This window comes from Hypomesus nipponensis, chromosome 2, assembly GCF_054491055.1.
Source record: "Hypomesus nipponensis isolate SF chromosome 2, ASM5449105v1, whole genome shotgun sequence".
NCBI classification, from domain to species: Eukaryota; Metazoa; Chordata; class Actinopteri; order Osmeriformes; family Osmeridae; genus Hypomesus; species Hypomesus nipponensis.
The window spans coordinates 21,122,501-21,133,925 of record NC_140362.1 but is presented as its reverse complement, the minus strand read 5'-3'; the positions used below and the strand labels follow the sequence as shown (position 1 = coordinate 21,133,925).

The window sequence follows — 11,425 nt, the reverse complement described above, 5'->3', positions numbered from 1 at the left end:
CAGGATGTCCACTCAGGGAAAGTGTTGAGTGTTCCCCATTAGAGGTAGAGTCGGGGAGCAGGTTGTCACAGCAGGGGCGCTGGGCCCCCCGCTACCCCGGCTAGCACGCATACAAACAGGGGCTCTCTACGGCCCCAAGGAACCAGCAGCTGTAGTAACCACAGTGTGTTTGTGTCTAGTTGTGATAGCAGCATGTGTTGGTGTTGCATAACTGCAAAAGAGAGAGAGAGAGATGGGTTGGGGGGGTAGAGTGTGTGAGAGAGAGAGAGAGAGAGAGAGAGAGAGAGAGAGAGAGAGAGAGAGAGAGAGAGAGAGAGAGGATAGGAGCAGTAGTAGTAGGCAGTATCAGGGGGAATCTAACTAAGGAGACAGAAAGGGGAGGAGGGTGTCAAGGGAAAGAGATGGTGAAAAGGTCTCTGCTCCGGCTGCGCTGAATGGAAAACAGAGCTGGCATATAGACAAGACCAACATAGTTGTGTGTTTTTTTAATGCACGGTTTCAGCTGTTAACTTTGTCACTCAAGCACGATTGGACATAATACAGACTGAGTTCAGGGTAGGGGTGACAGAGAGAGGGAGAGTGTGAGAGGGTAAGAGGAGAGGGGGAGATGGTTTGGGGAGGGGCGGAGAGCGAAAGCCAGAAAAAAGTTATTTTAAGGGCATATGAAATATACATGATGAAGACAAAAAGATTTTAAAAAATGGATACAAATTGTAAACAAATACTGAAAAAGATAAATGATATAAAGTGCACAAAATGTTTCTTCATTCCACAGCTAGGCAGGCAAAACAGGTTAAGAACATACAGGTTTTTAAGTACAAGAATTGAAGCTGCCTTTACAGGGAAAGAGAGGGGGGGGGGAGAGAGAGGGGGTTAGGGGAGCCTTGTGTTAATAAGTGAAGATCACTCCATCACAAAGACAGGCAACCACAGTTTTTCAGCCTCTGAAATTCCATTCCATACAGTGATTAGTGGACCAGTTCGTTTGTTAATTCAAAGCATCCAAAATCCTCCTGCCTGTTGATTAGAAGTGAAATCCTGATCTGTGAGAGGAATTCAATGACTAAGACTTAGTGAGAGGGCGAGATAGATGGAGCCTGCGGTGAGGAGGGGTGTGTGTGCGAATATTGGTGAGGGATTAGAGACAGAAGAAGGGAGGGAAAGAGGGGGAAAGAGAGCGAGAGAGGGGGAGAGAGGGGGAGAAAGGGGAGAGAAGGAACACAGGACAGACAGACTGACTGACAGACGAGACACATTGGGACATTAACACGGCCGCAGAGGGGTGGGAGTGAGGGAGACGTGTGTGTGTGTGTGTGTGTGTGTGGGAGGGGGGGGTTAAATACCTTACAGTTGGTACATGCATAGTTGCTGTCTAAACAAGCAAGGTAGAGCGACAGAGAGAGACCCAGAGAGAGAGAAAGAGAGAGACCCACAGATTCAGAGAAAGAGAGAGAGAGAGAGAGAGAGAGAGAGAGAGAGAGAGAGAGAGAGAGAGAGGGAGAGAAAGAAAGAAAGAGAGAGAGAGAGAGAGAGAGGGAGGGAGGGAATGCTAAGGAGGGGGTCCAGTTGAAAGAGCAACACAGTCATTACTGAGGTCCCTGAGGGGCCGGAGAGCAGATATATCTCAGTGTGTGTGTATAAAACGAAGGCACCGCTGCTTGTATCTAACAGACTGAGGATCAGACAGGGCGCTCCAGCTACGAGATCACAACAGCTAAAGAATAACGACAAGTCTGCGATAAGTTGTTGTGACAGAATACCTGTGAACAGTAGCAGGGGTTGAGGGGATTCGAAGTGTGAAAAATCTTTCAGATGCTGACAGGATCCAAGCAGTGAAAAGAGACAAAACTCAAGAGTGAGAGCTCTAAGATGACAGTAAGTAAAATGTTTACATTAATGTTACAGTATTATAACATGAATTCACTCATAATGTTGATTCATATTGTTTATTATTTAACATGGACCATTAGAATTACTTACTTTTGTAATTCAGCACATCAGATGTTTTCAAAGGGCCGTTAGTTACTGAATGACAAAACAAGTTGACACTGGTACACATTTCACCACACAAGCACAAAATGCAGAGATTATGTTTAATCAGAAATGCATCACGATGATACAGCATGTTTGATATCATCAAATGTCAAAGTATTCTGTGACCAGCACTGGTTGCTGACGTTGTCATGTTGACAGAAACTGTGGCGCCACTACTTTATACGGGCTGATTCTACGGAGGATGCCCAGATGTGCCAGGGAACCAGTCCAAGAAAGTAGCACGATCAGAGGGTTTTCAGCTTCCAGTGTTTATCTTTGTTCCGGGTTTACATCTTTACTCTGTAATCTATCTCTCACTTGCCTTTTAAACCTGGGAGTCAGATGGCTGAGCGGTGAGGGAGTCGGGCTGGTAATCAGAAGGTTGCCGCATTGATTCCCCGCCGTGCCAAATGACGTTGTGTCCTTGGGCAAGGCACTTCACCCTACTTTCCCCGGGGAAATGTCCCTGTACTTACTGTAAGTCACTCTGGATAAGAGCGTCTGCTAAATGACTAAATGTAAATGTAAACCTCCTAATAGCGTTCGGCCCCTATAGGAGCTCCTTACAGAATCAGATGCCCTTTGATCACCTCTGTTTGAAAGAACGCTTCGAATGTCAGGTGGGGCAAATGTTTAACGCCTGCTCGTGCAAAGAGTTACACTGTGCTGCCTCGCAACCACTGGGTCACAATATATGGTGATCAAGTGGTTGATTTTAATTTATTCCACAGTGAAGGTAGAGGACTGAATTTCTCTGTCAATTTATAACACACAAAAGGTTACCACTTGTTGAGCTTGAGCCATTAAATTAGTTTATTTATATTAAATTGCATCCCATAATAGTGGGAAGGACTATGTTCACAAAGAGGACCGAAGAATAGAGCCTTTAAAGCGTCTGCACACAAGTTCGAGTTTGCTAACATATAAAGTTTTAATCCTGAAATTGTCAACTGAAAATGCTAAATGATGATTTGAACAAACTAAATGGAACCTCGAACGCCAAACATCTAAAGTTTCAGCCGCAGTTTCTTCTTACACCCCACAATATCAGTCTACCAGCATTCGTTTTTCCAGTGGCTTAACTGTAACCGCGAATAAACCCTGCTGATTAACCTATGGATGCCTACAATCTTCTCTTATGTAAGAAATGTATATATGCGGAAGGGCAAGGGTATAAATATACCATCATGTTAGAACGGCTTCATTGTGTTACCGTGTGTCTAGTGTCTTCACACCCCTCCCCTGGTGTCAAATGAGCTGATCCAGTTGTAACGAACTTAGCCCATCTCTTAAGGCAACGGTCACATCAACATATGGAACACACAACAGAAACCTAGAAACACCATAGCGTGCGATGATATCCACAAACAACATCAATGACAATTCAGAGGTGAATCGCCCCTAACCACCCTCGAACGCAAGAAAAAGAATCTTCAAGATTATTGAAGATTATTGCCGTTGTGTGCTGCGTGTTTCTCCAGAAGCAGGCTGCTGCACAGGAACTGGATGAACTGTGTTTCCTCTCAGCCCAGGCCCTGCGCACCCTCGAGACATCTGACCACTTCACGATGGTCAAGCTCCTGGGGGAGGGCTCCTACGGCAAGGTCATGCTGGCCGTCCACAAACAGAGAGGTCAGTCAAGCTGTTGCTCGGGGGTCAAGGGCTCAGGGATCAAAGTGGCACTGCGGCGCTTGTAAATCACATTCACTCAGGATGAACAATGTAAGCGACGAAATGTTTGCAATAGTGTATCTCTGCATCCAAACTGTATGTGCATGGGGTCAGAAATGCAACTTCTCTGGTTACTGACTGGAAGTGGCCTCTCGGTGTCAGAGGCAGAGTCTGTCTCGCAGCGATGGACATCTAAGGTAATCGTTGTGTAGGATCCACTTAAGCTTTCACAGCAGTGCTGCTGTAATCAAGTGCTTCGCTATACATGCTCAGGGGTTGAGTTTCTGCTGGACAGGGGTACCTAGGATCCCCAGGGACACAAAGTGTGAAGCAGCTGTCTCCAGAGGGAGGTGGAACGTGTTCACAGAGCCTGTAAAACATATCAGCTGTGATCCTGTCGTTATTTGGCAGAATGAATCTCCCAGAACTTACGTTGACCCCCCTCCTCTCTCCACCAGGAACTCCCATGGCTCTGAAGTTCTTCCCACGCCGCTCCACCTCCCTCTTCTCCTTCCTGCGCGAATACAACCTCTCCCTCTCCTTCTGCACTCACCCCTCGCTCACCAGGGCTCTCGGCATCTTCTTCTCCACCCCCTCCGACTACGTGTTTGCTCAGCAGGCCGGTCTCTATGGCGACCTCTACAGCGTCATCGTGTCGGAGGTGAGTGGGGAGTTGGCGGGTGACGGCGGGAGGCCTGGCTTTGGTGTGCGTGAGAGCCGTGCGTCACGGGGCGAGCGGCGCCTGGGCATCGTTAGCTGGCACCTGCACCGCCACGTTCTGCTGATATATGCTGTCCCGCTGAAGCTGCTGTCGGTCAGCAAAAACATGCAAACTGATAAAGACTTGGACCTTCAACTAACCCCCCCCCCCCCATACACACACACACACCTCCTCAGCTGAGTACACCATAGCCCACCCTAGGCCAAGCACTCCTGTGTCCGTGTCTATCCGTGACGCGCTGGGCTCTGATGAAGAGGCCAACCCTGTCCCTGCTATCATGGTCTGAGAGGGAAATACGTGTTGTAGAGGAGGAGTTTCCGAATCCCCAAATGGAAACACTGTTATCAGCTGGGATGAAATAGTAGAAGAGAGAAGGACATTCTGTTTCCTTTCCTCTCGCTTTCTCAATCTTTCTTTCTCTCTCTTTAACCCCTCTCTCTTTAACCTCTCTCTTTAACCCCTCTCTCTTGAACCTCTCTCTCTCTCTCTCTCTCTCTCTCTGTGCAGGTGGGGGTGGAGGAGGAGGTGGTGCAGAGAGCTATGGCTCAGCTCAGTGGTGCCGTGTCTCACCTCCACTCCCTGGGCTTCGTGCACCGCGACATCAAGCCCGAGAACATCTTCCTGTGCGACCGCTCCTGCCGCTGGGTCAAACTGGGCGACTTCGGCCTGGCCCGGCCCAGGGGCTCCACCGTCCGGGCCGTGTGGTACGAGTCCCCCTTCTGCACGCCCGAGGTGGAGCCGGCCAAGGAGCTGGAGAAGGAGGGGGAGGAGGGTGGAGAGGAGCCGGAGGATATTTGGATCACGGTGGAGCCCAGTATGGACAGCTGGGCCCTGGGAGTGCTGGTGTTCTGCCTGCTCACCGGCTGCTTCCCCTGGGAGGAGAGCACCCGCGACGACCCCGCCTACCGCAGGTACAAGCGGTGGTTCGACCGCGAGGCCAAGAGGGAGGAGAGGAGGGGGGGTAGGGGACTGCAGGGTGGGGAGGACGATGAGCTGAGGGACGACATCATGAGCATCGAGGACATGTGCTTGGAGGACGACCACGTCGCCCCACAGTTCCGGGGCTTCAGCCCACTCGTGATGTCTCTGTTCAGGGAGCTGCTCCACCCAGAGCCCAGGCTTCGTGGAGGCCCGGAGGAGATCCTCAGCTACCTGGGTGGGCCGTGGCTCAAAGAGACAGAGCGAGAGCAGAAGAGGAAAGCAGAGGAGGCCGAGATGGAGGCAGGGAAAATAAGAGGCGGGGGTGTGGAGGAAGAGAGGGTGAGGGAGGGACGAGGTGAGAGATGAAAGGTGTTATGTGGAACTGGAAAATCATTTAAAAGGGTGCATATTTTCCATGTTTATGATGTAAAGAAATTAATACTTTCTTAATTCAGGATGATTTATACATGATGTGCATGGTGCATTAAAATAACTCATACTGTATATTCACATTAATAATGTGTCTATTTGATAATGTAAGACATTACTAATAGAATTTCTTTGCTTTTTATTATGGTGTAATTTTGTCAAATGTTGTTTTGTACTGTATGAATATCTTGTAAATAGTACACTATCTTGTAATGTCGATAGCACTTCAACTCCAGTAAACCTTTTCAAAATGTTTTTTAAGTGTATGTTTTGGTTTGCAAATTTTGTGGGTGTGTGTGCGTGCGTACGTGCAAAAAGTTGAATGAGAAAAAGGTTATATAATAATTTGTTCCTCTCTTTAGCTACAAGCTGTCATTGCAAAAACTGTGACTTTTTTGTTGAATAAACCAGTTTGTATTTCTCTTAAAATACTCCGAAGTTGATGACCCCAAAACAAACCCCCATATCCATATACAATAGCTCCTGTGCAGAGTAGGACACATAAATACACACCCTGTCCCACAAGGCACACACTGTCTCTCTCTCTCTCTCTCTCTCTCTCTCTCTCTCTCTCTCTCTCTCTCTCTCTCTCTCTCTCTCTCTCTCTCGCTCTCTCTCTCTCTCTCGCTCTCTCTCTCTCGCTATCCCTCCCTCCCTCCCTCCCTCCCTCCCTCCCTCCCTCCCTCCCTCCCTCCCTCCCTCCCTCCCTCCCTCCCTCCCTCCCTCCCTCCCTCCCTCCCTCCCTCCCTCCCTCCCTCAAACATACTGCCAAACATACACAGTCATAGAAACTCACAGTGTCTCTCAGTTACTAAGTCCTTTTGTGACTGTTCTTACCCCAGTTTCCAGTCTCATATTTGACCTTCAGTTGAAGGGTTTGGGACCCCTAGTGGTAGCAAATGAAAGTAACACGGCAGTGGTGAATGGTTGTCTGAATTCAAAACCAACAATGCACCCACCACTACACAATAACAGTCTCAGGAACATGAAACGGACTCCTATCCAACATCTCAGCTGGACCAAGGCTACGGGGAGGTGAACTGAGTCTCTAAACTCAAAACTAAACAAGAAAAAGCTAAACTAAATGAGAAAAAGTCAACATGAATTTGTATTTGAAGTCATTTGAACTGGGACAGTGCACATCCCTGGTTAGGGTTTGGGTTAGGGTGGGTAGTAGCCGGTAGTTATTAGACAGTCTTAGTAGCCCCTCCCTCTGTGTGTCGGTGCTAACCCCCTGCTAAGGGCCACTCCAGATGGCTTTATAAATAGACCCCAGGCCCATCTATTTACACACCCCGCACATCATCACCTCTCCCTGGCCCAGCTTCGCCACCCTGATTCCCCCTTCTTTCCCTCCCTCTCTCTCCAGCTCTTTACCTCTCGCAAACCTCTCCAACTCTGTATCTCTCCCAAACCTTCAAAGTCAGGCCTGCTTGGTGCCCCGTTGCCAGTTCAGCACAATCTGTCTGAACACCTCAACCTCTCTGTTCTTGTCTTACTCTCCCTCTCTTTCTCTCCCTCTCATTTTGTCTTTCTATCTCTATCTCTCTTTCTATATATATATCATATATTTGTTGTTGCTTGTTTCCTTGACGACCTCCCATCAGCAGCGCCCTCTATCTGACCCGCTTCCCCCCCCCCCTCCGGCGCTGTGGTCCCCTCAGGTCACTGCTTACGCAGGTTAGTGACAGCCGGTCTGGTCTGGAGCTGGTAGGTGTTTGTGTATCGGGGTGTGTGTGTGTGTACATGCATGTGTGTGTGTGTGTGTGTGTGTGTGTGTGTGTGTGTGTGTGTGTGTGTGTGTGTGTGTCGGTGCATGCATGTGGGCACATGCTCATGTGGATGTGCCATATGTTCTGTGTGTGCTGTAACATCACTGACCCCTTCCATCTTAACAACTGTCGCCTTGATCCATGTTTACTTATTGTTGTTTGGGGTCTCGCTCTTCCCGGTAGTAGGGGAACGGGCGCTCATGTGACAGTCTGGAGGGGGGGGGGGGGGCTGCACAGGGGCGCTCGCTGCTGTGGCCTGACACATGGAGACACCTGCTGCAGGACACACAGACAATGCAGGGCCAACACAGAGATGCTGATTGAGGCCAGACTGTGAATCCAGACACAGAAGAGCGATGAAACAGAGAGAGAGACAGAGGGAGAGAGAGAGGGAGAGAGACAGGGAGAGAGAGAGAAGGGCAGAGAGAGAGACAGGGAGAGAGAAAGAGAGAGACAGGCAGAGAGAGAGACAGGGAGAGAGAGAGAAGGGCAGAGAGAGAGACAGGGAGAGAGAGAGAGACAGGCAGCAAGAGAGACAGACAGGCAGAGAGAGAGACAGGCAGAGGGAGACACAGGCAGAGGGAGAGACAGACAGAGAGACAGACAGACAGACAGACAGACAGAGGGAGAGACAGGCAGAGAGAGAGACAGGCAGAGAGAGAGACAGGTAGAGAGAGAGACAGAAACAGAGAGAGACAGTACGACAGCTGGTCTTCTGGGGGGCACAGAGAGACAGACAGGCTGACAGACAGACAGGTGGGCAGAAAGACAGACAAACAGACATAAAAAAAAGTTCATGAAGTTAAGAACGACTCATAAACACAGTTCCAGGGACAGCGTGTGATGGGGTAGGATGTTCCCTGGCCTATGGTTACGCAGTTGGATAGAGAGGTGCACAGCAACACAGACAGAGGGACATAGAGACAGATAGAGGACCTGAGAGCTTCAAGACAGATGGACGCAATGAGAGAAAGATCGATGGAAAGACAGATCTGGATGAGCAGCTGGGGAAAATAAAGAGATCATGTGACACTACAGGACTAAGTAAACGACTCAAGATATCCCCGTCTGGAATCTTTCTCTCACTCTCTCATTCTCTCACCCTTTCACTCTCACTCTGTCTCTCTCTCTCTCTCTCTCTCTCTCTCTCTCTCTCTCTCTCTCTCTCTCTCTCTCTCATTCTCTCACCCTTTCACTCTCACTCTCTCTCTCTATCTTTCTCTCTCTCTCTCATTCTCGCACCCTTTCACTCCCTCTCTCTATCTCCCTCTCTCTCTCTCTCTGCCTCTCTCCCTGCCTCTCTCCTTACTTACCTCAGGCTGCATTAGCAATACGTAGCACAATTCTTACTAAGGCAGAGGTACTTCCATTAGCCTGACAGGATTAGAAAAGGGGCGTGTCTGAGATGTGTGTGGGCCAAATCTCAACTCTTTACAACAGGCAGTTCAGACGTGCCTTGTGTCACCTGATCTCATTCATACGGGGTGTGCTGGTCATTGAGTAAGTGTGTGTGTGAGTGAGAGAATGTGTGTGTGTGTGTGTCAAGGGTACAGTGTAGAGTAAACTGCTTGAAGAGCTTGTTTTGACCTGAGGGAGATGCAGGGAGGGTGGGAGGGTGACGAGGGGCTCGGGTGGAGGGGAGTGAGTGAGGAATGGGGAACCTTCCGGAACAGTGGCGGAAAGCTATCCGCTTCACCAATAAACAAGTGTGGAGGTTATCCAGTGTTTACGCCCTGGCATGTGTCCCTCATCCAGCCGTCCATCCTCTTCTCTCTTCCATTCCTCTGTCCCTTTCTGTCCTCTCCCCTCTCGTCTTCGTCCCCGACCCACTCCTCTCTCCGTCTAGGTGGCAGAGGCATCGAGGCAGAATGTGCAGCACGGAGGGGCAGCGTGTTCCCTGGTCCCTCCCTGGTCTCTCCCTGGTCTCTCCCTGGTCTCTCCCTGGTCCCTCCCTGGTCTCTCCCTGGTCTCTCCCTGGTCCCTCCCTGGTCTCTCCCTGGTCTCTCCCTGGTCTCTCCCTGGTCCCTCCTCTCCTCCTCTCTTGTGCTCACGTCGTGTTCATCCTTCAACTTGTCAGCGGCTCTGATCGGGTGACCTTGCAGGGCCCCTGCTGCCCCCTCCCTCCCTCCCCAGCCTCACCCCAGAGACTATGTAGCCCCGATATGTCAAGGGGGATGATAAGTGTCCCCCTCTCACTCTCTGCCAATGGAAGAAGGCATACATACCAAAAGGCCAGCGAGTCATTTTTTTGTCTCCCTGTGTGTGTGTGTGTGTGTGTGTGTGTGTGTGTGTGTGTGTGAATTTATATCTGTCAGGTTCACGAAGCCCACTGGTCCTCAGGTTTCTTGTCGACCTGCTATATTGGTCCCCGTGGAAACCAAGTTTTCAACGCAAAGAGAGGATACGGCGAAGGCAGGTGACGCGCCCGTCGGGATCACTTTGCAGATCAGATCAGTGGTCTGAGGCGCATTTATCTTCATCTTGGTTTGACCAGTCCACTTTGTACTGAAATTGTTCTGCACGTGTACTGCACATCGACACGTTTTGCATCGTTTACATTTCTCCCATGAGCGGTGAACTGTGTTAAGCTGTGCCTGATGAAAAATACGACAATCACTGTACTGTATATTTACAGTACATTCATACCATTCCCAACAAATCGAAAATCAATTTGACAGAAGTTCTTCAAGTAGTATCACAGTTTCAACACATTACTTCTGAGCATACATCTTTTTTGGGAGGGGGTTGAAACAACTGACAGGTTCATGTAAGTGTTTGAAAACATTTATATTTATACTGTATTCTTCAAACAATCATCAGGTGAAGAATATAACACTTTTAAATTAATTCAATTGTATGTTGTTGTTGTTGTTTTTATTACTAGAATATAAAATTATTGAGACCCTGTTGGTTTCAACATGTTTTTCAAACATGGAACGGCACTCTCGCTTGTGCACTGCCTCCCCTGGTGGTTGAAATTGAGAATTACAACACTTCAACACCAAATCCCCTATTTTGAACAGATGGCTGCATGTACCAGGAAAGACACCAGTGTGAGTGATTACCTCGGCCCCCTCATCTCTGTTTAGGTCATCAAACAGGTCTAACTCCCTTTCCTCCCTCACGCCACAGGTCAGTAAATAGAGAATTTCTCATCATTGTTATTTGTTAGCAATGCAAATACAGGAACCACTATGTACATGCTCCAAACTAAACCATTTGCATTCAATTGTCATACTCCATTACCCCAAAAATCTGTTTTACTGATGCTCCCTTTACGAATATCACAGTTACATGACAACAAGTAATGCTGTAATTACATGACTTGGCAGTTGTGTGGAAGATTTTTCTCCATCTGCTGTTGTCAGAGGGAGTGAGAGACAAACCCTGTTCTCTGGAAGTGAGAATGTTACTTTCTCTGTAAATCTCTCCCAGATTGGGGGAAAGAAAAGCAACAAGAAAGAGAATTATGGTGAGAGGGAGGACAGGGGGAGGAGGAGAGGGAGGAGGAGGAGGAGGAGAGGAGGAGGAGGAGGAGAGGAGGAGGAGGAGAACAGGAGAACAGGAGAAAGGAGAGAAGACAAAAGGTTCATAAAAGAAAGGAGGTTTTGGGGGAAGACAAGAAAAGTTGTGAGTATGAACGCGATATTCATACTTTTTTTTCAATGCACAGAAGTACGATTGTTAACTTGTTGAGATTGTGCACGCATTGTTTATGTAAGAAGGTGTACTTACCAAACACGTTTACGCATCAAAACAAGGACCAGAAACTCTTACGAATGTTCTGTCTGCTGTAGGTATGTAGCTGTTGATAAACTATCTCCAAGCAATACAACTATTGATAAACCATTTACATGTTAAAGGATGAACTCAGAAC

The 11,425-nt window shown here is 48.5% G+C and overlaps 2 protein-coding genes across 5 annotated transcripts in view; both read left to right on the top strand.

The window, feature by feature from the left end:
* The first annotated feature begins 1,571 nt into the window (after nt 1–1,571).
* Nucleotides 1,572–6,205, top strand: sbk3 (SH3 domain binding kinase family, member 3). 3 transcript variants are annotated; one of them, XM_084668822.1, is made up of 5 exons: nt 1,573–1,875; nt 2,377–2,511; nt 3,516–3,666; nt 4,164–4,366; nt 4,934–6,205. In XM_084668822.1, exons 3-5 carry the CDS (start codon nt 3,603–3,605, stop codon nt 5,711–5,713), a joined length of 1,047 nt encoding a protein of 348 aa, XP_084524948.1. In that variant the 5' UTR covers nt 1,573–1,875; nt 2,377–2,511; nt 3,516–3,602; the 3' UTR covers nt 5,714–6,205. The 3 variants fall into 3 exon arrangements, with proteins under 3 accessions (XP_084524946.1, XP_084524948.1, XP_084524947.1); XM_084668821.1 differs by having other exon boundaries at nt 2,194–2,511; XM_084668820.1 differs by lacking the exon at nt 2,377–2,511 and having other exon boundaries at nt 1,572–1,875.
* A 4,456-nt stretch (nt 6,206–10,661) lies between these two features.
* The window catches only part of mfap5 (microfibril associated protein 5), a 4,277-nt gene continuing 3,513 nt past the window's right edge, over nt 10,662–11,425 (top strand). Inside the window, exon 1 of one of the 2 annotated variants that reach the window (XM_084671189.1) lies at nt 10,662–10,680. The gene's annotated coding sequence lies outside the window, so the exon portion shown is untranslated. Of the gene's footprint in view, nt 10,681–11,068; nt 11,179–11,425 lie in introns of those variants that run through there. The other variant, XM_084671188.1, reaches the window with a different exon arrangement.

Bases quoted from the DNA above. Each gene is read 5' to 3' on its own strand.
- sbk3 (XM_084668820.1), top strand. The intron at 3,667-4,163 runs GTCAGTCAAGCT...TCTCTCCACCAG, and splicing joins GGCCGTCCACAAACAGAGAG to GAACTCCCATGGCTCTGAAG. The intron at 4,367-4,933 runs GTGAGTGGGGAG...CTCTCTGTGCAG, and splicing joins ACAGCGTCATCGTGTCGGAG to GTGGGGGTGGAGGAGGAGGT.